The 21,187-nt window shown below is 45.0% G+C and overlaps 1 protein-coding gene across 1 annotated transcript in view; it reads right to left on the bottom strand.

Annotated features, from left to right (window-relative positions):
- Positions 1–955: 955 nt before the first annotated feature.
- The window catches only part of plxnb2a (plexin b2a), a 105,283-nt gene continuing 85,051 nt past the window's right edge, over positions 956–21,187 (bottom strand). The window contains exons 11-43 of the mRNA XM_034577690.1: positions 21,142–21,187; positions 18,134–18,299; positions 17,265–17,376; positions 17,074–17,185; positions 16,677–16,778; positions 16,434–16,529; positions 15,665–15,752; positions 15,316–15,479; positions 14,182–14,330; positions 13,334–13,469; positions 10,650–10,786; positions 10,382–10,564; positions 9,398–9,506; positions 8,844–9,053; positions 8,676–8,759; positions 8,384–8,479; positions 7,961–8,097; positions 7,735–7,835; positions 7,398–7,627; positions 7,131–7,312; positions 6,717–6,783; positions 5,948–6,094; positions 5,772–5,849; positions 5,583–5,661; positions 5,354–5,454; positions 4,728–4,809; positions 4,466–4,617; positions 4,194–4,354; positions 3,339–3,486; positions 3,161–3,225; positions 2,704–2,779; positions 2,426–2,500; positions 956–2,290 (exon numbers count right to left, since the gene is read on the bottom strand). The exon at positions 21,142–21,187 is cut by the window's right edge and continues 81 nt beyond it. Of these exons, the coding sequence (XP_034433581.1) occupies positions 2,186–2,290; positions 2,426–2,500; positions 2,704–2,779; positions 3,161–3,225; positions 3,339–3,486; positions 4,194–4,354; positions 4,466–4,617; positions 4,728–4,809; positions 5,354–5,454; positions 5,583–5,661; positions 5,772–5,849; positions 5,948–6,094; positions 6,717–6,783; positions 7,131–7,312; positions 7,398–7,627; positions 7,735–7,835; positions 7,961–8,097; positions 8,384–8,479; positions 8,676–8,759; positions 8,844–9,053; positions 9,398–9,506; positions 10,382–10,564; positions 10,650–10,786; positions 13,334–13,469; positions 14,182–14,330; positions 15,316–15,479; positions 15,665–15,752; positions 16,434–16,529; positions 16,677–16,778; positions 17,074–17,185; positions 17,265–17,376; positions 18,134–18,299; positions 21,142–21,187 (3,976 nt within the window). The 3' untranslated portion in view covers positions 956–2,185. The remainder of the gene's footprint in view (positions 2,291–2,425; positions 2,501–2,703; positions 2,780–3,160; positions 3,226–3,338; positions 3,487–4,193; positions 4,355–4,465; positions 4,618–4,727; positions 4,810–5,353; positions 5,455–5,582; positions 5,662–5,771; positions 5,850–5,947; positions 6,095–6,716; positions 6,784–7,130; positions 7,313–7,397; positions 7,628–7,734; positions 7,836–7,960; positions 8,098–8,383; positions 8,480–8,675; positions 8,760–8,843; positions 9,054–9,397; positions 9,507–10,381; positions 10,565–10,649; positions 10,787–13,333; positions 13,470–14,181; positions 14,331–15,315; positions 15,480–15,664; positions 15,753–16,433; positions 16,530–16,676; positions 16,779–17,073; positions 17,186–17,264; positions 17,377–18,133; positions 18,300–21,141) is intronic.

Below are 21,187 nucleotides of genomic sequence, written 5' to 3'. Positions count from 1 at the left end.
GAAGTTATTTGGCACCAAGAAGGTTTTCATGAGCACATTTCTGAGACTAATGCTCAGAAGGAAGCTGATGAAAAGTGTCTGAAGGAAAAGGATGTGTTCATTTCAGTCTGTGCACGTGGAGGTCATGTGGTGAAAGTCTGGTCCAGACCGAGTGTCCATCCACAGCAGGAGGATAAAGACACACCCCCCCGGCCCGACGCTCGTATTGCTTCAGAATTTAAAGATGTGAAAACTCGATGATTCCAGTTTTCACCTGAAATCAAACCAACAAATCACTTTGAGAAAAGAAGGCAGGAGGTTTATCATCCGACGACGTATTAAATCTTTGATACGAGACTCAAGCTCCACATAAAACACGTCGTCCGGGCTCGGGAGGAAAAGAAGAACGCAAATATACGACGGTTTTAATGGCGGCGATTAATAATGTTTAGAAGATAAATGCGTTCAATTACACTCGAACGGATCTTAGACCCGAAGACTGTCGCAGACTTTCTGAGACCTCGCTCCACGGCTCCTCGTCCACAGAGCGGCCGGGGGAGCGCTCACACGGTTTCTGAGGGGTTTCATCAGAACCTCTTCACATGTCCACCTTGTACATTATGAGACATTTAACAGAAACAGGAGAATCCTCGAGAGGCACGTGCACGATCCTGTGTACGATGAACAACACACTGTGCAGATACAACAGAAGAGATCACATGAAGCAGTAAAGTGAAATATGATAAACATGAGCATTTCTGTCCTAATCCAATAAAAACATGAAAATTAGTGAACAGTTTTTCACTTTCGCATCAATTTCCAATCCAGAATGTTTGTTTCATGAATTTTAAATGTGATAAAGACGCTTTTAAACAAATGTGCTGACTGCAAATGTAACTTCAGTAAAGTCAAACTCTGATGGGATGTGTATTTCTTGTAGTTCAGTCCTATAATAACTGGATTGAATAGATCTCAACACCTTGATTCTGGATTTATTTTCAGCATTATTTCAACAATTCGTACGCAGCCGGTCTTCAGAAGACACTTAAATCACTTCCTCTCATGTGCAGAAAAACATAAAAATAAAAAAAACACGCAGCAAATATCTATGAAGTGTGTTTTACAAAAGAAATAAAAAGCATACACTGTAAAAAAACAAAGTGAAAGTCACTTGAAGGGGTTGGGCTGTTCAGACCACGTGATTAGGCAGCCGTGATTCTTCACAGGAAGTAAAAACAAGCTGGTCACTCACTCACACAGGATATGACATCACAAAGCAACCTGATCAACACAATAAAAACTAAGTGGCACGTGTCAGTCCATTAAAATGATGAATTTCATGTTGTGAAAGCAAATGAGAAGCTTCTGCTCGGAGCCTCACACACAAAGAATAATACTCAACTGGGTCGTGAGCGTAGAAACGGGTCGAATGGGATTTAACTCATCGTACCCTGAATTCCCTCTGGAGCCGTCAGGACCAAACCAAGAGCCCTGATTGGCCAGTGGTATGTACCGTAGTGGGTTTTCATTGATCGATTATTTTTAGTGTTTTAGTGTTTTCACACTTTTTGGATGAAGGCTCCTCCCTGTTGAACGGAAAACAGACAAACTGACCTCAGATCAGCCGCTAGAGGCAAATTCAACTCAAGTCTACAGATGGACAAATGGTCACGAAGCGTCCGGCAGCGGAGAAACTTCGACGAGGGAGTAGATACTCGTTTCTCTACTTCACTTCAAGTCTTCGTCCCTCTTAAAAATCGTCATCTTCCTCGCGTGGCAACTTCTTGAGTCTTTGTAAAGTAAAGTGTAGAGAAGCCAAACACAGACATTGGGTTGCCAGGTCTGCAGATCACAGAACAGTCCTGGCTTCCATTATAAAAATAACCCTTTGATTTCAAAGAGCGTCCGTCTGATGCCGTATCGCCGTCGCCATTTTGCATCCCTCCCTGGTGCTCGTTCAGGGATGCCAAGTGGAAGGACGCCCAATCAGCTCCTCCGTCTCATTTCAACACTTAATTAGTCCCAGAACTCCTCCCCTTTAGTACTTATATGGTCCACAGCTTCCTGCTGCTGCACTAGCCCCTCCCCCTGCAGTCCTCACACAAGTCTGTGAGCTCCTCCTCTTTTGAGTCTTTAAATGGAAAACAACATCCTGTGTGTTACAAGCCATCGGCTCCTCGCCCCGACCCCTCCTCCAGGTCAGAGGTCAGAGGTCAGTGACCTTGTTCTCCAGGGCGGCGGCGATCTGCTGGAGGCGGAGCGTGAGCTGTTTATTCTGGGCGGCCGGGTCCTCGTCCAGCGACTGGATGATCTGAAGAAGACATGATTACACATTATTACAACTTTAATCTTAATTTATTAGGACAGTTGGACTCTGTTACAAGGAACTGTAATAAAAACATTTATAGAACATCGGTGTTAGTTCTGATCCAAACTGGTTCCTCACCACGTCGTAGTACTTGCTGGCGTACTGGTACAGCTCGTGTAAGGCCAACTGGGGGTTCAGCTTGTCTGTGTGCTCCTACCAAGAGGAAACAAAGGTTCAATATTAAAACTGTTAAAGTCCTCAGGCACACAGACACACTCACACACACACACAACCACACACACACACTCACACACACACACACACACACACACACACACACACACACACACACACACACACACACACACACACACACACACACACACACACACACACACACACACGGTGGCTCGTACCCTGGACACCTCGGCGAGGTGTGTGTTCATGTCCTGGTCACTGACGGGAACCATCTGTCTGATGCCTTTATAGTAACTACAGGAGGAAACACACACAAATCATCACTTTATGATGGTAAATCAATAAAAACAGATTAATAAACAGTTTTAATACAAATGTCTTCAAATCAATGATTAATGAGAACTGGTCAGTGAAGCGTTAAAAACCGTCATCACTTCCAGAACCAGCAGAAACTCTGTAGATCATCTTTTATTGTATAAATTATATCTGTATTCATTTAAACTTACTAAATCTTTCTAACATTCACGTTTTCTTTCTACTTATTTACCCTGTTTGTTCTATAAATAACATTCTGCTGCTGTAACAGCTCAAAGTCGAGTATCTTCGGACGCAGCCGCACGGCGACCAGCTCCTCCTCCAAAGTTCTAATGAATCAACTTATTTCAATAAACTCACTCATCCACCATCTTCTTGTACGTGGAGATCTCTTTTGCATAGAGCAGCTTGTTGCTGGGAGACTCCTGCAGACAGAGGGAGAGAGTTAGTGTGTGTGTGTGTGTGTGTGTGTGTGTGTGTGTGTGTGTGTGTGTGTGTGTGTGTGTGTGTGTCTGTGTGAGTCTGTGTGAGAACTGACTCTGCTGAGCTTGTGCTCCGTCTTGGTGCAGGCGTCGATGAACGTCTGGGAGATGACGTGCAGCGACGCGTCCACCACCTCCGTCACGTGCACGTCGAAGATGTAGTGGGGGTTTCTCAGGATGGTCACCCAGTAACGCATCGGCAGGCTGAGGACGCACAGACACCGGAGTCAGGACCTTTTAACACCATGTTTGGATCTTCACATCAAATGATGGACAGACGACCTTAAACTTAATGCTGAGTGTGAATGATCCAATAATTCATAAAGCATGTGAGTATGTATTTATAAACACTCATTTCTGGTCAGTTTGTGATCCCTCCCTCCTCCTCCTCCCTTTCATCTCCTCCTGTCGTCTCCTCCTCCTCCTCCTCCTCCTCCCTTTCATCTCCTCCTGTCGTCTCCTCCTCCTCCACCTCCATAACCCTCGTCAATAATTCACTCGTGATGAATATTTCATCGTCCCACTTGTGTGTGTGTGTGTGAGTGTCTTCCTGCTGATTGACAGGCCCAGTTCGTGGCCAGTTTGAAAATAGACACGTTGAATAAAAAGCTTTGTTGCTCAATCTGTCTCCATTTCCTCTTTTCTTCTTCTTCCTCCTCCTCCTCTTCGTCATTCATCCGTCCTGATAACAACCTGCCAATTAAAGCTCCATGTGCTCGACTGCCTGGTTTAGTGAGAAGATAATGAGCTTAGCTGATGAGGTGCCCCCCCCCCACACACACTTTAATCATTTCTCTTAGTGACTTTTCGTCTCCAGCTGAGATTCACAGAAGCTTTGAAGAGAAGCTCACACACGTCGAGTCACAACCAATCAGAGTCGTCGTTTCACAGGATCATTTTAATATTTCTACCTGTTGGTCTTCCAGATGTGCAGCGTCTCCTCGTCCACGTTGTCGTGTCTCAGCGCCTGCTCGTCCAAGAAGTCAAAGAAGTACTTGACGGCCGGAGGGACGACGGAGCCCGAGCACAACACGCTGCGGAAGAAGTCGTCCACGAACTGCTGCAGCGTGCCCTGGGACACACAAAGTTTTCCAAAAGAAAGAAAATGTCTGTGTCACAAGAAGAATGAAAGTACTGAGTACTAACTATAAAGTACAGAGTGTGAGTGAAAGTACTCTGTTACCTTGACGGACAGCAGCCTGGTCAGGTAGATCTCAGTGATGGCCTTGGTCATGGCCTTGTCCTTCATGCTGCCTCTCTTCGACTTCCCCTCGTCCAGCTCGTCCGCCGGCCGCACCAGGTGGAAAGTGTTGTCGTCCTCCAGCAGCGCGTTTTCTGTCACACACGCAGAGATGAGAGCGTTTTGAGAATCCAGGATCCAAGTTTCAAACGACATCGTCAGCCGGATTGTGTGTGTGTCTGTGTGTGTGTGTGTGTGTACATACTCTCTTCCTGACTGTCTTGGTGCTGATGGAACGACTGTGTGTGTAGAACTCTGGACAGAACCAACGTGGCGTTATCACGAACCTGAAAGACAAGTGGAAAAGACGAGTTAATAGATCTCGGAGCAGATTCCTTCCTCTAAACGTCCGAGAGGAGAAACGACAGGAGTTTGACTTTCTGTTGGTTTTCCTGCAGAACGAGGAGAACGTCTCTGTTTATCTGTAAATCTTAAAATCTCAAATCAAATAAAAGCTGCAGTAGAGTTGAACTTTACTCGGCTTCGCTCTCAGAGCTGTATATTCTCAGATATCGCTCCACTGCGCCGACGACAGTTCCTCTCAACAATTAGTGAATAAAGCTTTCAGGAAAAAAGGGAAGTTAATTAAACTCCATTCAGACGGGATTATCATTACAGGAGGAGACAGGGGAATTCAATAATTCCCCTCGCTGCTCGTAATTAAACTCATCCGTCTGCAGTTCTGAGTTCTACCCGCTGGGGAACGACAGGATCTGGTTTCTAATGGACTGAGGAGAGAGAAGGGCGGCTGAAGGGGAAGCGGAGCGGAGGCGTGACGTGAATCTGAGTGAACGCAGTGCGAGAGCAGAGGAAGTAAACCGTCAGGCTCACGTTGTAATGAGCCAGAGTGTTGAGCTTCTTCCAGCGTCCTTCCTTCTGAGAGGTCAGGTCCAGGTCGGACAGGATCTGACCCGTGGAGCCGGGGCGCCACTCTGTGGACACACGGGGAAATTAACGGGGGTGTTTTTATGTGACATTCAGCTGAGAGGAAGAGGAAGAGGAAGAGGAAGAGAAAACACGACACAAAGTTCAGAAAACTAAACACAGAGATGTTTCTTACCCAGAGCGACACTCTCCACCTTCGGTCTCTGTGAGTACGGGAGGTTCCTGTAAACCTGATCGATGATCTTCTCTTTCACCTGCAGGGCAGAACATGCAGATTTTAATTTATTAAATGTATGATAACAAAAAAAGAAATGATATTTCACTCCCATTAATGACGTCAACGCAGATAAAGAAACAAACGAACCTGTGTGATGCTGTCACAGCTCAACACCTTGACCGGAGTCACGTCTGGTCCCTCCCCGTGCACCAGCACCTGCAGAGTCTGACACCACACACACACACACACACACGTCAATCACACACTGATCCTGAGCACACACACACACACACACACACACACTCACAGACACACACACTCACCAGCACAGAGTACTCCACGTCGTCTCCCAGCAGCCCCGTGTCGTTCAGGGTGTACTTGGCTTTCTTCATCTTGGCGTCCACAGGTCCTTTCTCCACCTGGTGCTTCAACGCCTTGAACAGTTTGTACAGAGGTTCTCCTGCCGTGTCCTACACACACACACGCACACACACGCACACACACAGACGCACACAGACACACACACACACACACAGACACACACACACAGACGCACACAGACACACACACACTGCCGCTTTAAAGAGTGTAAAGATGATCTAAAGTATCATTGTCATGTCTCATATCAAACAAAACAATCGCCTCCTTGTTTTCTAAGTTTTACAGAGTTTAAGTTTCCTCCAGCTGAACTTTCAGAAGCTGCTGATCACAACCAGAACAACAACAGTAGAAATGTCCCGTGTGCAGCTGCAGTGTGAGAACAACACAACTCAGTGTGAGGAAGTTAAATCAGAGAAACATCCGCTGCTGTCGTCACTTTCAACTTCTCAAATAAACAAACCACACAAAGCTAAACAGAAAATAACAGGTTCACTGAGCGAGTTTCAGAGTTTCAGAGTTTCCTACAGGCAATTATAAGTGAAGGAACAGGAGGAGGAGGAGGAGGAGGAGGAAGAGGAGGAGGAGGAGGAGGAAGAGGAGGAGGAGGAGGAGGAGGAGGAAGAGGAGGAGGAGGAGGAGAAACAGATGGAAGAGAAAAGAAAGTGAAAACAAATGGAAACCACGTAGAATAAGTGAAAGAATTTGTGTTACCCTGAGGAACTGATAGAGACAGATGGACATCCAGTTACACAGCATCCTCTCCACCACCGTCTCCGACCTGCGCACAGACACACACACACACACACACACACAGACACACACACACAGACACACACACACACACACACACACACAGACACACACACACAGACACACACACAGACACACACACACACACAGACAGACAGACAGACAGACAGACACACACACACACAGACACAAAACATTAGAGCTGTACATCATCATTTCTTCCTCTTCTTCTTATATTTTGTGATTGTGAAAATTTCACAGTGTAAATCAACCAATATACATAAATAATCATAAACGGTGAATAAATAGACGTGTGTGTGAAAAGAAAATGATTATAGAGAGAAATAATAACGTGTGAGTCCCCCCCCCCCTCACCTGCGGAGCATCAGTTTCGGGTGCTTGCTCTGCACGTGCTCGTCCATCAGCTCCAGCAGCAGCGTCCTCATGATGTCGGTGTAATACTCCAGTTTGCCGTGCAGCGCCACCGTCAGGAGGGAGGCGAAATAACCGCGAGAGCGAGCGTTGAAGTCCGGCCGACTCTCCAGCGTGTGGATGAACTGGAGCCGCAGAGAACGAGGGGATTTCAAAAAACGGCAAATTGATGAAGATGCTGATTTTAAATTCTTCAAGATTGAAACTCACGTTGATGAGGAAGGTTTTGCTGTTCAGCAGGTTGGAGAACTGGGTCAGCGCCTGAGCCACGATGGCCTTGCGGGCTTCTGGGATCTGGATCTGTCCCGTGATCATGGTGTCGTTGACTCCGTCCTTCGACGGCAGGAAGAAGGTCCGGTCGGTGTAGGTCTTGTAGTCGAGGAAGGGGATCCGGGCCTCGCTCAGGTCGCTGGTGTGGTCCTCCATCTCAATCATCAGGTCTGACGGAGACACACAAACATCTCAACCACCATCTTTACACCATGTTCTAGAGACTCAGCTTGAGACAATGGAGGAGTTCAGCCATGTGACGTTCAGGTGAGCGTACCCGTGAACTCCTTCTTGCAGCGATCTCGGACACTTTCCTCCAGATTCTCCAGCTGGTGTTTGACCTTCTCGTATTCTCGCTCCGCCTGCTGACTCTTCCTCCTGTTACACACACACACAGACACACACAGACACACACAGACAGAGGAAGGTGTTGAAACATATCTGTGATATATAAAACACGTCTCTCTGTGCCGGTATCTTAAATATCTCTTTAATGATCGGACCTGTAGCAGTAGACGGACACAGCGATGAAGATGAGCATGGGCAGGATGACGGCCGGGATGATTATAGCCAGAGGAATGTCGTCTTTCCTGGCGTAGTACACGGAACCCACGAGCCACTCGCCGTGACCGAACTTCACCTGACGAGACGGAGACCGAACATGTGAGGAAGTTCAAGAGTTATCAACACCATTTATGAAATATTCAAAGTATGTTGAATTAGTTGGTAGAAGTTTGTGTTTGATTAAAATCACTGAGTCACTTTAAAAACACAGGGAGGCGTCTGACTTTCTCTTTTGTCTTTGAGTTTGAATCCTGTAAATAACCTGACAGTTAAAGTCTGGAACGATGGAGTTAAATCACAGAGGAGCTCAGCAGACATTCGTCCTCCGCCTCCCCCTGTGATGTGGTGGTTTGTGTTTTTACCACGAGCTCCAGCAGGTCGTTGGTCGTGTCTCTGCGGTGGCGTTTGGATCTGGCACTGGGCTGCGTTGACGGCGCCTCCAGGATCAACTTGTCGTCCTGTTCAGAGTCGACAGAGAAAGGGAATGAGACGCTGAAGGAAGAAGTGGTTCTTCATATGTGGCCCAGGATGGAAGAGACGAGACCTGAGACCTGAGACCTTCACTGTAAAATGGTACATCTGCTCCATCTTTACAGTGTTAACTCATACAAAATGATAAACCTCCGGAGCTTCACTTCTCTGCTCCGTGTTTACCTGCAGGATGTTAACGTGACAGGGGGCGTTTCCGACAAACGCCTGAGCCTCTTTGGCGCTCATCGCCTTGGAGAAGCCTCGACCCTGAGAAACAGAGAGGGGTTGATTCAGACCCAGACATGAGGAGGGATGTTTCGTTTTAAAATGTAAAAAACTCCTCTTCCTCACGGTCACGATGATGATGCTGGTCTCCGTGATGACGTTCTTGAGGAGGTCGTTGAAGCTGGGGTTGGGGTGGTAGACGAAGTTCTCCAGGTTCTCCGGCAAGTTGTCCAGATGCAGCGAGGTCCTGAACACCTGCGCGTCGAGCGAGCTGTTCACTTTCGGTGAGAAGAACTCCAGGACGGTGTCGTTCTTACTCAGAAACTCCTGAACAAACTGATGGAGACACGGAGACGAGAGGATTTAACCTGAGGTGGCGTCACAAGGTCTGTGTGTCCGTGTGTTAGAGAGCCGAGCACAACACAGTCACATAAACACTGGAGGAAGAGAAAGAGTGGAGAGAAAGAAAAACTGGAGCTGAGGAGTGGAGGAGAGAAATCGATCTGTAGGAGCGATAAATAAAAACTAACTTCCTGCAGAGAAATGAAGCTGGAAAATAGAGGAAATGAAGGAGCACTTTTAAAGCAACGAAGAAGAAAACTCCATCAATCTGCCACTGCAGCAACACAACTTTCTGCACACGCACAGACACACACACGCGCACACACACAGAAACTTACCTCTTCCCGAGCGGCAGCCTGTGAGAACTCGTCAGTAGAGGCAACTTTGATCGTGGCTCTTTGGATCAAGTCAAAACCATTTCCCACGACCACGATCCTCCGACCACCACTACACACACACACGCGCACACAGACACACACACACACGCACACACGCACACACACACAGAAATCAATTTTAAAACAGAGCAGTAACTGATGAACCTTTTTATATTTTGTCTGATTAAATTTGAGGGGTTTTTATTTCCAGTTAATTTTGTATTTATTTATTGTTTCCGTGTTGCAGTTTCTTGTCGATTATCAAATGATTATCAAATGATTTATATGACCACACACACACACACACACACACACACACACACACACACATATATATATATACACATTTATATATATATATATATACTTTTGTACACTTCACGTCACCTGCTTGTTTGTTCGTGTGGAACAGGCTCATAAATAAACTGTTTGATACCAGTGGGGCATCTTCTGTCCACCGGGGGCAGTAATGAGCCTATTATAGCTCTGTGATATAAAGCGCGTTATACATTTGATTTATTTATTGGTTATATATTGTTTTTGTAGTTTTTAAAATCAATTAAATGATATTTTATTAGTTTTTTTGTTGTTTGCTGCTCTAACCTGCAGAAAGGTTAGAGGAGAAGAGACATTAAAACAAACAGTGTTTTCAGTTTTAGAGGAGAAGAGACTTCAGAGAAGAAGATGAACTTTAAAATACACGAGTCATGATTCATCGCCCTCTGCTGGTGAAGCTCGGAGCTGATTCCCTGAGATTCTGAGGCTGTTTCATGAATTTAAAAAAAAAACACAGATTTATCAATATGTTGTTTTCTGTTCATTCATTTGATATCTTCAGTGTAAAAGGAAAACTTTTAAATACTTTCAAGTCTCCATATTTAGACTTGTGAACTGTGTAGATAAAATTAAACAAAGAATTAAAGGTACAGTCTGTAACCCACTCACCACAGGAAGCTTTCTTTGGGGTTATAGTCTATGACCTTGGGGTTTTCAGAGTACTGGTACTTGACCGGGACGTCCTTGGTCGTGTTTCTTCCGTATTTCACCGTCACCGTTAACGGATCGGAGGGAACCTTCTGTCCCCGGTACTTCCCCGTCTCACAGGTGATACGTTGGCCGAAGGAGAGACTGCAGGGACGCAGGAGGACACCAGACCGTTAACGTCCCTCAGGAGGACAAAGAACAAACACACACGTGATCAGGTGTAACTCACATTTCACAGGGAACTCCTCCCACGGTGACGGCGATGTCGTCTTTAGTCGCCGTTTCCATGTCTGTTCCCTTGATGGAGATCACGGTTCCTCCGGCTGCTGGACCCTTCACCGGTTCCACGGTTGAAGGTTTAGGATCCTGGACAGAAAATATATCAAATTAATATGCTTGTACTTAGAGGCTGATGAAGAGGAGGAGGAGGAGGAGGAGGAGGAGGAGGAGGAGGAGGAGGAAACAGCTCTGAAGCAAATTACTTAAACTTCAACTGAGATGAAAAAATAGTTTAATCAGTTTAGGAAACTTTCACTATTTCACATTATTATAGGAAACAAGAATAGATGTCATATCTTCGTGTTTCCTGCCTCTTCAAGTGGTTTAATGACACATGACTGGAAGAAGAGCGCCACCAAGTGTCCATCTAATATATCATCACAGCAGTGGATGGAGATCTGCATTAAATTAATTAATTCATGTTTCCCTCAGATTGCTTGGAGATAAATGGTGAACAGGTTTTTACAGTAACATCTACCAGAATCTCAATTTGACTTAATTATGACTTTAATTACTTTTTATTTCCTCCATTAAAACATGTCAGACTTTTTTTGTACCCCAGTTATTTCCTCCGAGGAAACTGTGAACATGCTGCAAAGCTTTGGCATGAAAATAATCACAAGAACCAAAAAAAACAACAGGATCCATCAAACCAAAGAGACAAACACAAACAGAAGAATGTAACCAGGAGAAGTTTGTTGTGTTCCAGCCGGTGCCGACGCTTTGATCACATCAAAACCAAAATATATTTCAAATTCCACAAAGCTGCAGAGCTCAGCGAGGTGTGACGGGGAGAAGAAGTGGAACGTCACCGCGTGCGGCGGGGGGGGGGGATTCATCAACTCGTGTGTTTGAAGAATATTGATAAAGAGACGGCGGCTGCAGAAACACGCCAGCTGGTCGTTTCCCCGTTTGCTCTGGATTGTTCTGCACGGCGCCGACACGACGAAAAAACAAAACGAGACGGGAGATTCATTCTCAGCGACGCTGGAGGATGAAATGTAAGAAGTCAATCTGTGAGGAGCGAGCAGCGAGTGGGAGGGAACGTCCTCGTGGTTGTTGGGAGGAGAGGTGAAGGAATAAAGGACGAGAATATCAGTGAAGGTGTAAGTGTGACTCCAGAGTGTTCCTGCTGTGCAGCTGCTGGGATGAACACAGGTGTTTGGGTTGTTGCGGTTTCAGATTTGTTCTCGAGCCACAAACAGAAGGAATGAAAATCCCCGGAGAGACACAAGCTCATCACAGCTCGGCCTCGACTGCACGTTACACACAAACAGAGCAGCGGCGCAGGGGGAAGCTGCAGCAACTGAAATATATCTGGTCTGAGAGTCAAAGGAAGAACAGACGCTTCGATACATCTTGGCTCCGGCGGAAAGAAAACAAAAAAAAGAACGAAACCCGGAGATTCAGGATCAGATAAAACAACGAGCGGAAATATGAACGCATCCATCTCTTTGCAGGAGGGAAAGAAAAACAGAAAAACTTTCATCAGCTGCTGAACCGATGAATAATCTTCATCACAGGCTCAGAGACACAGAGCGTTTTAGCCTCTTTCAGCTCATTGTTTTGGTTTTTACGGCTCAATGAGTCGTTGCTCAACCTTCGTCATGTTCGCTCGTTGCGTTAGTTTGTGTAAATAAAGACGGACGACACATCTCCACTTCCTCCCTGAAGCTAAAAGACCTCAGACGTGTGTGAGATGTTTTCAGACTCTTGGCAAAGACCCAAAATAACAGTTTAATCCTCTTACTGCTTATAAAAGTCACTTTTTAGTGCACGTTTCATGGACTGTCGCCGTTTCCCCATTACATTTCATTGTAGACGAATCTACTGGACAGATTACAGAAGCTTTTAATTCTTTTACACATTAATAAACAGAGGGCCCAGGTTGAGAAATACAAGAATTCCTATTTTCAGGATTTTCTCAAGTCACTGATTCACTGTTTGGGCTGAAAATGTCAGAAAATGAATCTTTGAATCCACATTTCTTGAGACAAACAAACGGAGAAGCTCAAATCAAAGACGCAGAGTGAACGAGTGAAGCTGCAGAAGTTGATCCGTCTGCAGTTTGCTTTAATTATCCGTTTGTCAGCTCTGCAGCAAGAAGCGTGTTCGGCTTTCATCCGTAAACACCTGAACCGTGTTCCAGGAAGGAAACAACCGCGGCTCAGAGTTATTTGTTGACGGTGTTTGTTTCTGTTTGTCGTGAGCAGGAGGAAGCGGCTGCAGGTTGAGTACAGTTTCGTGCAGCTGTGAATTTGAATGCGGGGGATATTTTTATGCCACGCTGCCTCTTCGGGGGAGCAGATTTTTTCCTGCAGCCGACGCCAGAGAAAAAGGCTGCGTGACTTCACTTTGTTCCAAACCTTTTACTGCTGCGGGGATTTGTTCTCGTGGGTTTGAAGTGTCAGTGCTGTGAGTCTCCTCTGAGACTCCGATGAGCTGTGTACTCGGAGTCTGCAGGTTTCACAACAACACCTTTAATCTTTTTTAACAGATTCCAGCTCCTGAACCCAGATTCTTTTATTGAAATAACAATAAATCAGCTGTAACTTGTGATGAAACGGAGGCGGCGGAGGTGAAAGCAGATGTTTATGTTGTGCGTGTTGCTGTTAAACATGTGTTCAGACGCACCCGATAGGTGAAGTCGACCTGAGACGTCCCTGTCCTCCCTCCCTCCAGCTCGATCTGCACCGCTCCCTTGGTGGTCGGTATGACCGGGACGTCGGACGGGGGAGCTCGCTTCGCCGGGCCGATCTCACACACCACACTGCGGGGGGGGGGGAGGAGACATTCAAACATAACAATGGCTTCCAGGTAGAGCTGCGACTGATGTTTTATTTCATGAATAATTGATGAATCGCTATAAAATGGGGAGAAATGAACATCACAGGCGTCTTCAAATGTCAAAAATCCAAAGATATTCAGTTCACAGTTAGAAGACATTCGAGAAGCTGGAAACGTTTTTCTGAAAAGCAAATGACTCTAATTGATGAATTGATTGTTAAATTGCTGCAGGAGCTTTAAGCAGGTTCAACAACAAACTACAAATCTCGACATAGACTCCGATGATTCGTGTTTTTCTGGAGCTTTTAACCACATTGACGCCATCGTCCTCCGAGGCCGTGAGACGTGTTTTCAATCCAAGGTGGTTAAACCTGTTTTTCTTCACTTCAGCTTTATTGTCCCTGAAGTATAATTTCTGTTCCATAAAACACAAACAGCTTCTGCCAAACTACGGCTCATAAATTCTCCTAAAACAAAGTTTACATCAAAATATAAAACCGGAGAAGATTCTGGTCTTTAAACTGTTTGTCAGGCGCAGTGATTCAGTTCAAACTGCTTCTTAACCAGTGACCGAGGCTTTAAAACATCTGTTACACGCAAACACAAAGTTTTCAAAAGGTTGTCAGAGGTTCAGGTGAAGATCTTCGCGTGCACGGACGGCGGCGGCGCTCTGGCGTGCACGTTAGCGCTGTTACCTGGTAGAGACGGAGTATCGCTCCTCCTGGTGGACACAGTCCACTCCGGCCACCGTGATCTTCCTGATGTCCTCCTTCTTTATTCCCATGTTGGAGCCTTTGATGGTGACGGAGATGCGTCCGTTGAGAGGCCCGAAGCGAGGGATGATCTGAGGAGGAGAAGAGTCAGTGGATCAAACCAAACTTTCTCTGAGTTCTCTTTCCTGCCTCTTTCATCCCAAGGTCTCGATTTACATTGGATTTATTATTATTATGACATCGGATGTGTCCGAGTTATTTAAACAGATCTAAGTGGAAACTGAGAAACTTCTTGTTCCTGCAATGCGACGTCAGAAAAACAATATTCACTGAAACATGAGACGTTTAAAAACTGTTTTTCTTTGAGGCTGCGTTTATCTGCCTCAGTCTGATGTGACCACCTGACCAGTAAAAGTCATTTCAGCTGGAGCGTCTGTTTAAAGTGTCTCCACAACCGACAACCGACAACAACTCTCGACCTCGTCAGCCGCCGCTCAGAGGAACTCGAGACGCCGCTCGAAACAAATGACGACGTTCCAGAGAAAATGTGAAACACATTGAAGCCGCGTCGCCGACGGAGACAAACTGTGAATCCAAAGTGAGAGAGTGAAGAACAAGAGGCGGCCGGCTCAGAGATCAGCTGTTTGCATTTCAGAAATGTGATTTGCTCTAAAAGGAAGATGAATGAAACGAAAGAGGAAAGATTGGACATGTGATGGAGAAGTGAAGGAGTCTGATTTCACATCCTCCAAACAGATGCAGGGATTCTATTCTTCCTTTATCACTGATTTATGCTTCACACAAACACAGACGAGGTTTCATGAAGCAGCCGCAGGTGAACTCACACAGTGGATATGTTCACAACACGTGTTTTACTGCAGAGTTTGAATATCTGAGACGATGAGACTGTGAAGATGTCGTATGTTCGACACATTTAAAATCCTCTGAGACAAACTTCTAACTTCGTCCACCTCCAGGAAAACACTTCAAATCTTCCCTTTCAGCTGCAGTTCGCCGTCTGTACTGCGGCTAAAGGTCACAGACGTATTTCAACAGCAGCACAAGCCCCCTCCTGTTGTCATGGTGATAGTGTAGCAAGAGTTTTCTTTGACTCACATCGGTGATCTCGGGGTCGGGACACTGCGCCGGCTGCGGTGACGGGCACAGCTCCCGGTAAACACAGGAGCGAGAGGAGGAGCACCACACACACTGGTACTTGGCGTCGGCGTGTTTACACAAACTGCAGTCTTCTCTTCCCACTGAGCAGTTATACAGCACCACTGGAGGAGGAAGAGGAGGAGGAGGAGGAGGAAGAGGAGGAGGAGGAGGAGGAGGAGGAGGAGGAAGAGGAGGAGGAGGAGAGGTCAATAAGCATAAGTCAGTGAATAGATTGACGACTGCTCTTCATCTTGATGTGTAACTATGAGTGTGTGTGTGTGTAAGTTGTGTATAGTGACACACTAACCTGTCAACAAGCTGTCAATCTTCCTCTCAGTGACTCTTTCTTTGATGTGGAAGGAGATGTTCACCTCCTGCTGCTTGTCATAGGAAAACTACACACACACAGAAAAACAAACACACACAAACACACAATCAGATTTGCATTAACCCACATTGTCAAATACATTTCTACCTATTTAGAGCTCAACACTAAATTACCTTGAATCTACCACACACACACACACACACACACACACACACACACACACACACGCACACGCACACATTGTTAAATCAATGACACATAATGAAATTAAAATAATTAGAAGCTTTAAACCTTTTCTGAGTCACAATTGAATCACTAATGATTCACTAATTCTCTAATTATCATTAATGAGACAGTCGCTGATTCGTCTGACGTTCACACTTCAGCTTCTAGACATAAACATAAACATCTATTCTTTTTATAGACGACTTTTAATAAACAGTTATCAAGTTAACTACATGGATCTAATCTAATTTGGAATGTGACCTCAGAGAGAAACAGACTGTTTCTGCTTTCATCTGCTCAGATGACCTCAGTTTGAAAGACGGTTATTTATATTCTGAGAAATAAAGTTTATTATCAATGGTCGCAGAGCTACAACCAATCAGAGCTACAACCAATCAGAGCTACAACCAATCAGAGCTACAACCAATCAGAGCACAGAGACGTGTGACATGGTGACAGAGAAACAATATATTATATATATATTTAACTTTTCATTGATTCATAGTTTTTCCTTCATACTGACCTCATAACCTGTGAATTTGAACTTTGACCCCTGCTCCCGAGTGACCTCCTCGTCCGTGTGCTTCATCAGCTCAGTGCCGATGGCCAAACTGCGACCCTGGAGACGGACAGACGGAGAGACGGAGAGACGGACAGACGGAGAGACGGAGAGACGGAGAGACGGACAGACGGAGAGACGGACAGATGGTCAGACGCACTGAACCAGACTCAGCAGTCTGTGATTGGCTGCTGTGACTCCTCTCACCTGGTAGATGTCCAGGTTTCTTCCCTGGAAGTTGATCGGGATCTTGACGCCGACGGGAATCAGCAGCGGCTCCGGAGACTCGAACTGAGGACAACTGGCCGACTGCGTCACAGATTGAAACATTTCCATTTAATTAGGTTTTGCATTAGTTTTAAATGCTCATGGATGTGTGATGTCTTTATTTATGTTATAATTACAGCCTCAAAAAACTTAAAACTCCCACCTAAAGAATATTGATTAATTGTAAATATTCTAAATTGTCTATGAGACAAATTAAAGCAGCAAATCTCCTTTTTTCAGCTGCAGAAATCAGAATTAAATTATTTGCATTAATTGATTATTAAAACAGGTTCAGATTATTATTAATACTTTTACACACAAACAGACACACACTGACCTGTTGTGGTTTGATGATGTGATCGCCATCTGCAGCAGCGTCGCTGTCACTGCAGCTGTGATCCTGAGCGTTCCACTGACACCCCCATTCACTGGTCACACACGCTATGCACCTGAAAACACACAATACACCAGTGTGTGATACACGTGTGTGTACTGTAGATCTGTGTGTGTGTGTGTTTTCCGTCTTACGGTGTGTTTTGGTTCTTCCTGATTGTCGCAGCACAGTTGTAGAAGTGATACTTTCCAGACGTCACCTCGATTTTGTTGTTAACCAGAACTCTAACTGGGACGGACACGTAGTCTAAACACACACACACACACACAGGATAGAGGGAGAGACAGTAAAAAGAAACATTATAAATGTGTTTATTAGTGATTACAATATTGTTTTGAGACGAGTTGTTCCCTGAGTTTAGTCTGACAGGCTGTTTCCTCTCACGCCACTTTGCTTAGCTTAGCATAAAGACTGGGAACAGGGGGAAACAGCTAGCCTAGCTTTGACCATTTATGTGCATTTCCTACATTTCACCAAGTAACACGTTATATTAACATGTAAAGAACAAACTTTTAATGAAAACTCACAGTGAAAGTTGTATTTATTCTAAAGTATTTACAAATTACCTGAACCATCTGATTTCTTGATGCCTTTTTGAGTAAAAGTACAAAAAGAGCCTCAATGTTAAATATAATATAATAGTAATCACCTTTCAACAACAAGGCTCAGGATGATTTGAATAAGACATAAAATGCACGAGGAGAAAACACAAGGACGTATAAAATGGACAAATGTAATCAGGAGTTTAAAACAGCTAAATAAAAAACAGGAAAACTAATGTGAATAAAACATTAAACAGGAGAATATACAAATCTGAGTGCAGCTAAAGCAGATTTCACATTGAGTGGATCAATTTTATGGCCTTTAACCATTTAGCCTTAACAGAATAAAAGTATTTCAAATTCATTCATTCAGATGCAAGTTAGGGAACAACAAGTGGACTTGAGAAAGAAACGAGAATCCCTCAGGTTGATGGTGTGAACTTCCTGATGTGAGCACCTACCCTGCTGCTCCGGAGTGGGGGGGATTGCACCGGGGTGGGGCAGCGAACACGTGACCTGCACCGAACTGCTGTAGCTCATCACGCCATCGTTGGAGAAGGAGCCGAACCAACAGCAGAGGGTGTCGTCCTGACTCAGCCGGGGGAGGGTGGGGATGGTGATGACCACCTGGAGGGGGAGGGAGGGAGGGGACGAGGAGGAGGAGGGGGGGAGTTAAAGAGAAAGAGAGAAAGAGAGAAAGAGTTAGAGAGAAGGAGTTAGAGAGAAGGAGTTAAAGAGAAAGAGTTAGAGAGAAGGAGGTAGGGAGAAGGAGTTAGAGAGAAGGAGTTAGAGAGAAAGAGTTAAAGAGAAGGAGTTAGGGAGAAGGAGTTAGAGAGAAGGAGTTAAAGAGAAAGAGTTAGAGAGAAAGAGTTAGAGAGAAAGAGTTAAAGAGAAGGAGTTAGAGAGAAGGAGTTAGAGAGAAAGAGTTAGAGAGAAGGAGTTAGAGAGAAAGAGTTAGAGAGAAGGAGGTAGGGAGAAGGAGTTAGAGAGAAGGAGTTAGAGAGAAAGAGTTAAAGAGAAAGAGTTAGAGAGAAAGAGTTAAAGAGAAAGAGTTAGAGAGAAGGATAGTTAAAGAGAAGGAGTTAGAGAGAAGGAGTTAGAGAGAAGGAGTTAGAGAGAAAGAGTTAGAGAGAAAGAGTTAGAGAGAAGGAGTTAGAGAGAAGGAGTTAAAGAGAAAGAGTTAGAGAGAAAGAGTTAGAGAGAAAGAGTTAAAGAGAAAGAGTTAAAGAGAAAGAGTTAGAGAGAAAGAGTTAGAGAGAAGGAGTTAGAGAGAAAGAGTTAAAGAGAAAGAGTTAGAGAGAAAGAGTTAGAGAGAAAGAGTTAAAGAGAAAGAGTTAAAGAGAAAGAGTTAGAGAGAAAGAGTTAAAGAGAAAGAGTTAAAGAGATAGAGTTAGAGAGAAGGAGTTAGAGAGAAGGAGTTAAAGAGAAGGAGTTAAAGAGAAAGAGTTAGAGAGAAAGAGTTAGAGAGAAGGAGTTAGAGAGAAAGAGTTAGAGAGAAGGAGTTAGAGAGAAGGAGTTAGGGAGAAGGAGTTAGAGAGAAAGAGTTAGAGAGAAAGAGTTAAAGAGAAAGAGTTAAAGAGAAAGAGTTAGAGAGAAAGAGTTAAAGAGAAAGAGTTAAAGAGATAGAGTTAGAGAGAAGGAGTTAGAGAGAAGGAGTTAAAGAGAAGGAGTTAAAGAGAAAGAGTTAGAGAGAAAGAGTTAGAGAGAAAGAGTTAGAGAGAAGGAGTTAGAGAGAAGGAGTTAGAGAGAAGGATAGTTAAAGATAAAGAGTGGAAAAAGGAGGGAGACGGAGAGATTAATTATCTTTCCATATTTATACTAAACAATGTCCTCCTCACATCTTTACATCTACAATATTATTATTTTAAATAATTATCAGTTATTAATCCTGAAGTTCAGCACTAGACGACTTCACAGGACATGACACCGATTGATGCAGAAATATTTTACATTTACAGGAAATCCACCTGGTGAAACAGAGTCTGGGATATTCTACATTTTAGTTTTGGTCAATTATTTAAATACTTGACAGGGCAGTTTGTCATATAGACGCAAATATTCAGTGAATTCATCTTCACCACAGAGCAGCTTTATTCACTATGCAACAGTAAACACCACAAGTATAGAAACTGAGGTGTACGTGATAAAGTATCAGGAGGAGAACAGTGTGTGTGTGTGTGTGTGTCTGTGTGTAGAATAAGTAAGAATCCAAGCACAACTGGTTGACCTTGATAAATTGTGCACAAATGCAGGCGTGTGTGTGTGTGCATGTGTGTGTGGTGCAGTAATAATTACTATTCATCTGTGCAGTTCAAACAGCAGCTTCTCATTAGTCCTCGCCGACCTCCATCGCTTTAATTTCACTGCTGGAGTTTTAATTTGTAACTTTCTGAACTTTTTTATCTCTGAGGCCGGAGACGAACAAACCCACTGACTCACTTTGCCTCTTTTTGAAGAAGGCGAAGCTGCACGAGACAAAAGTTTTCCGACTGTCTTATCAGATTAAAATCACAAACTGTGCCCAGTGGTCCCAAACTCCCTGATTAGGATGCAGCAGATTCACGTGTGTGGTTAAACCCGGAGCCTTTTGTTCAGAGGAGGCTGCGTTCACCTTCTCTGCACTGACACCGAATCATCTCCGAGGAAACAGAGTCCACATTAAAACCCGCGCTGTGAAACAAACTGTGACACATGACGAACTAACACGAGCAGAGAGTTGATTCAAGCTCAGTCACTGAGGGGAAACCCCCCCCCCGAGAACAGCTGATGTCCACAGCGTCGACACGTTTGGGAGAACAGCCTTAAATCCTATGATCGGCCACGTACACGAGACTTCAACGAGACCGCGACAAGAACGTTCGTAAGCTGCACTGAGAGTCTGGACACGTTCCTGATCTGTTCTGGAGGGAAAGCAAATGTCTGACTCAGTCGCTCTGGATACCTTCTGGTACTTGTGGAGTGTCAGAGTGAGTCCATGTGAGAAAAGAGCAGAAACACAAAAGAGGAGTCATAAACCACGCAGACGCAGACGAGGAGATTCCAGAGCTTCTGGTGCTAAAGGCCGGTGTGGAGGTGAAAAACAGCCTCTATAACAACAGTGTTATTGCTGAAGATAACTGAAAGATGATGTCGGGGAAGTTTCTCCTGAGATTCAGTGAAACTCGGCGTCATCATCAGTTTCTGACTGTGACACAACACTGAGCTGAATCAGCCTGTGAACGTATTAAAGGACCTGTCAGCACAAACTGGTTCTACTCTGCATAACGCACTGTACATGATGAAACTGTAAATCCTAACGAAGCTTCTCTCTGACGCCGCCGAGGGCCCCCGGAGCGCCACAGACCAGAGGCTGAGAAGCTGCTGACGACAGACGCTGCCGCTCTGTGACGGCTTCAGAAGCGTTCGAGTGGTTTGAAGGAAGCCGAGCTCAGCAGGCACCGAACTCGGCTCACAGGGGAACAGCTCGTACCTGCTGCGTCTTCCTGCAGCTGAGGTTGGGCGGGTCGAAGGCCTCG

This window comes from Hippoglossus hippoglossus, chromosome 23 (genome assembly GCF_009819705.1).
Source record: "Hippoglossus hippoglossus isolate fHipHip1 chromosome 23, fHipHip1.pri, whole genome shotgun sequence".
Lineage (NCBI taxonomy): Eukaryota > Metazoa > Chordata > Actinopteri > Pleuronectiformes > Pleuronectidae > Hippoglossus > Hippoglossus hippoglossus.
The sequence above is the reverse complement of the archived record's forward strand: the minus strand, read 5'-3'. Positions and strand labels throughout refer to the sequence as shown.